General features: G+C 40.4%; 1 protein-coding gene across 1 annotated transcript; it reads right to left on the bottom strand.

Annotated features, from left to right (window-relative positions):
- Window positions 1-4,036: 4,036 nt before the first annotated feature.
- On the bottom strand, window positions 4,037-4,645 carry LOC142178318 (uncharacterized). The gene has a single exon (XM_075247650.1). It carries the CDS (start codon window positions 4,643-4,645, stop codon window positions 4,037-4,039), a length of 609 nt encoding a protein of 202 aa, XP_075103751.1.
- Window positions 4,646-4,854: the final 209 nt, after the last annotated feature.

Genomic DNA, 4,854 nt, shown 5'->3' with positions numbered 1-4,854 from the left:
ACCTTGCACAAAGGCCCACGCTGAACATAATGTCTGGTCTGCTTGCAGTGAGATACAAGAGTGACCCTATGATCCCTCTATACATGGTCTGATTTACAGGGGAACTAGGTCCATCCATGTCTAGATGGGTAGCTGTGGCAATAGGGGTATCGATGACTTTTGATGCTTCCTTGTCAACCCTTTTCAGCAATTCCTTGATGTACTTATGCTGACTTATCAATGTTCCCTTCTGAGATTGCTTCACTTGAAGTCCGAGAAAGAAATTTAATTATCCCATCATACTCATCTCGAACTCACTCCCCATGAGTTTTGCAAATTCTTCACAAAGAGAGTCAGTTGTGGCTCCAAAGATGATATCATCAACATATACCTGAACAATGAGCAGGTTCCTCCCTCATTTTTTCAGAAAAAGAGTGTTGTCAATTTTTCCTCTTGTAAATCCATTTTCTATAAGGAATTTTGACAACCTTTCATACCAAGATCGGGGAGCCTGCTTTAGCCCGTATAATGCCTTGTCTAGTTTGAACACATGCTTAGGATGCTCGTGACACTCAAAACCAGGAGGTTGTTTGACATAGACTTCTTCTTTGCAGATAGCCATTTAGAAATACACTTTTGATATCCATTTTGAATAGTGTGAACTCCATATGAGATGCAAAGGCAATAAGAATTCTAATGGCTTCCATTCGAGCAACTAGAGCAAGTATTTCATCATAATCGATCCCTTCTTCCTGATTGTAGCCCTGAACTACAAGCCTTGCCTTATTTCTTGTTGTATTTCCAAACTCATCAAGTTTGTTCCTGAATACCCACCTGGTTCCTATGATAGTTCGATCTGCGGGTCGAGGGACTAGGTGCCATACCTTGCTTCTTTTAAATTGTTGCAGCTCCTCTTGCATGGTTGTGATCTAGTCTGCATCTTTCAACGCCTCTTTGATGTTTTTGGGCTCTATTTGAGAAAGAAAGGCTGAAAAGGCAAGTGAGTTTCTTACTTTTTACATGGTTTGAACTCCTAAGTCAAGATGGGTGATTATGTTGTCAAGAGGATGTGAGCTTTTATGCTTCCAATTTGGTACCTGAATCTCATTGGTGGAGGGCCCAGGTATGTCTGACTGAGGTTCTTGGGCGCTTCTAACTTCAGCAAGTGGAGTACCTTGGACTGCATCAACAACTCTATTTTTAACTTCAGTTGTTCTGATTGAGGAACCCGGTTCCTCTATGTCAGTTGGAGATTCATTTGTGCCATTGTCAATTGAATCCTTGACCTGACCCCTCATGTTAGTTTTTCCATTTGCCATGTCAATGACTTCACCAGGGACAGATGAGGGTTCTCCACCTTGATCAACACGTCTGTCTTTCTAACATGAGAGATGAGATTCATCAAACATCACATGTATACTTTCCTCAACACATTGAGTCCTTTTATTGTACACTTTGTAAGCTTTGCTTTGCGATGAGTATCCTAGAAAAATTCCTTCATCACTTTTGGCATCGAATTTTCCAAGAGCTTCCTTTCCATTGTTGTGAACAAAGCATTTACACCCAAAAGTCCTTAGATGTGTCAGCTTGGGCTTCCTTCAATTCAGTAGTTCATATGGAGTTTTGTTCAGAATGGACCTGATCATGCACCTGTTCACCAAATAGCAGGCAGTGTTAACAGCTTCTACCCAAAAATTCTTTGCAATCCTACTGTCAATCAACATTGTTCTTACCGTGACTTCAAGAGTTCTATTCTTCCTCTCCACAATACCATTTTGTTGAGGTGTTCTTGGTGCTGAGAAATTGTGAGTGATACCATTTTTGGTACAGAACTCATCAAAATTGGCATTGTTAAACTCTGTCCCATGATCAGACCTGATGTTGGCTACCTTATTACCCATCTTCACTTGGATCTTCTTGACAAAAGCAACGAACACTTCAAAGGTTTCATCTTTGGTCCTGAGAAACAGAGTTCAGGTGAATCTGGAGTAGTCATCAACTATCACAAAGATGTACTTCTTTCCTTCTCTGCTTGGCACCCTCATAGGTCTACATAGATCCATGTGAAGGAGATCAAGTATCCTTGAGGTGCTAGCTTTCTTTTTGGGCTTGAATGAGGATTTGACTTGCTTGCCTTTTACACATGCATCATATACTTTGTGATCCTTGAAGCTTGACTTGGACAGACCACGAACCATGTCCTTCCTGACCAATTTATTCAGCAATGTGAAGCTTGCATGACCCAGCCTCCTGTGCCATAGTTCAGCATCATCATCTACGGCACTTAGACAACTGGGATCACCATTCTGTAGAGACTCAAAATTAGCAACATAGATATTTTTGTATTTTTTTGCTACTAGCACCACCTTACCAGTCACTAAGTTTGTGACTGTACATATTTTTTACACAAATTCTACCTTGTTTTCCTAGTCACAGATCTGGGAAACACTTAGCAAGTTGTACTTTAATTCGTTCACATAGTACATATTTTCGATTGAGTGTGAGAGAGACTTCCCAATCCTTCCAACTCCCAGAATGTATCATTTCTTTCCATTTCCAAAGGATACACTCCCTCCTTGCAGGGCCTTAAATGAAAGGAAATCATTTGTACTTCCAGTCATATGCTTTGAGCAACCACTATCCATGTACCATTATAGGCTGCTTCCTTTCATTGTTCCCTAAACAAGAAGATCAGGAGTTAGACTTAGGAACCCAAATTAGTTTGGGTCCCTTATAACGAGGAAAGAGGTGAATGAGGGATCTTTTGGTCTATGCAGGCATCATGCGTTTTTTATATGAGGGACCAGGTTCTATGCCAGTGGTTACTTTTTCAGCAAAAGATTTGTTTTTCTGCTGTGACTAAAATCTGGTCTTACAGTTTTCTTTAAAGTGTCCATTGTTACCGCAGTGAGTGCAATGCCAATTGTCAGGTACAGTAACATACTTGCTATGAGGGTTGTAGGGAATCTTTTCCCTTTGAAGCCCAATTCCCTGCCTGTTTCCCCCTTTGTTTGTGTACATGTAAGTGATAGCATCAGAAGACCAGGTCCATTTGAGTGACTTTTCAAGACCACTCTTCACTTTGCCTATTTCTTCCTAAAGTTGTTTATTTTTTTCAAGCTCAGCACACAAACTAGACTTCACTGAATTTAACTCACTTTCAAGCTTAATGTGTGCCTCGCTTGCAATTTCCTTTCCCTTTTGATAACTTTCAGGCCTACTCTCCATTTTAAGTTCCCCAATTGTTTCCTTCAAATCCACTACCACCACTAATAGGTCATCTCTCTCATGCTCAAGGTTAGCAACTTTCTCAGCTAATGCTTCTTTTTCCCTTTTTAAACACTCGACGGTCTCTTTTAGGTCTACCACAACCACCATTAGATCATCTCTTCCATGTTCTATATTTGCAATTTTTTCATCTAAAGCATCTTTCTCTTTCTTCAGGTTCTCAATTTTTTTCTTTAAGTCAACTACAACAACTACAAGGTCATCTCTGGTCTGTTCTGCTTCTCCTAACTTCACAATTAAAGCATCTTTATCATTTATAAGACTATGATAAGCATCAATTAACACATTTGCCAATGACATGAGTTTTTTAGGAGAATAAGATTTCAGATTTTTTTGAACATCCAGAAAATTTACCTCATTATCACCGTCATCTTCATCATCATCAGACTGAGCCATCAAGGCAAAGATTGAATCATACTCAGTTGCTTCACTTTCCACTGCCATCATTGAACTATCACCATGATCATTTTCTTCTTCAGATTCACTGGAAGAGTCTCCGAATGCAGCAAGAGTTTGTTTTACAACATTGTTAGCGACATTCTTTCTATTGAGGCGTTTATCAGGAACCGGGTTCCTCTTGGCTGCTTTGTCAAAGTTGTTTTTGTACTGATCTTGCTTTAAGAGAGGGCAATCCTTGATGAAGTATCCTAGCTTGCCACATTTATGACAGAGGTCATAATATTTTGGCTTGCTAGAACTTTCCCTTTTTGGAATGCCTCCATTCCTATGAACCATCAAGTAAGCCATATCACTATCCTCACCACTTGAATCATTGTTGCCCGTCTTGAGGACCAAGTTCTTCTCTCTCTTGGGTTCTCTTCTTCTTCTTCTTCTTCTTCATTTCATATATTTTCAGATTGCCAACAAGCTCATCAATAGTTAGCTCTTGCAAGTCCTTCGCCTCTGTAATAGCGTTCACTTTGCTTTCCCAAGAACTGGGTAGCACACTAAGGATTTTTCTGACAAGCTTGTTTCTTGGAATGATTTCACCAAGAGAGTGAAGCTCATTGATGATAGAGGTGAACCGAGTATGCATATCTTGGATGGATTCATCGTCTTTCATCCTGAAGAGCTCGTATTCAGTTGTGAGCATGTCGATCTTGGATTGCTTCACCTTTGTTGTTCCTTCATGAGTTGTCTGAAGGGCTTCACAAATTTTCTTGGCTGACTGACATGCTGATATCCTGTTGTATTCGTCAGGACCAATACCACAAACAAGAATTTTCTTTGCACGAAAATTCTTCTCTACCGCCTTTTGATCAGCAGCATTGAATTCCTTCCTTGTCTTGGGAATGGCTATAGCTGGGTCGCCAAGGTTCTTGGTAGGGACAAAGGGTCTGTCATATATGACATCCCATAGCTCAGAATCTTCAGCCATGATGAAGTCGTGCATCCTAGTTTTCCATTATCCGTAATACTGTCCATTGAACCTAGGTGGTCTGTAAGTAGACTGGCCTTCTTAGAAGTTTGGAGAAGCAGCCACGAGGATCCTTTCTAGGTGTTAACCTGATAGAAAGAACCCGCTCTGATACCAATTGATAGAATATAAGGGTCCACCAAACTCTATAGAGAACCAGGTTTCCTATC

Source organism: Nicotiana tabacum, chromosome 24, assembly GCF_000715075.1.
Source record: "Nicotiana tabacum cultivar K326 chromosome 24, ASM71507v2, whole genome shotgun sequence".
Classification (NCBI taxonomy): domain Eukaryota; kingdom Viridiplantae; phylum Streptophyta; class Magnoliopsida; order Solanales; family Solanaceae; genus Nicotiana; species Nicotiana tabacum.
Note: the sequence above shows the minus strand (reverse complement) of the source record. Positions and strands in the feature narration are given on the sequence as shown.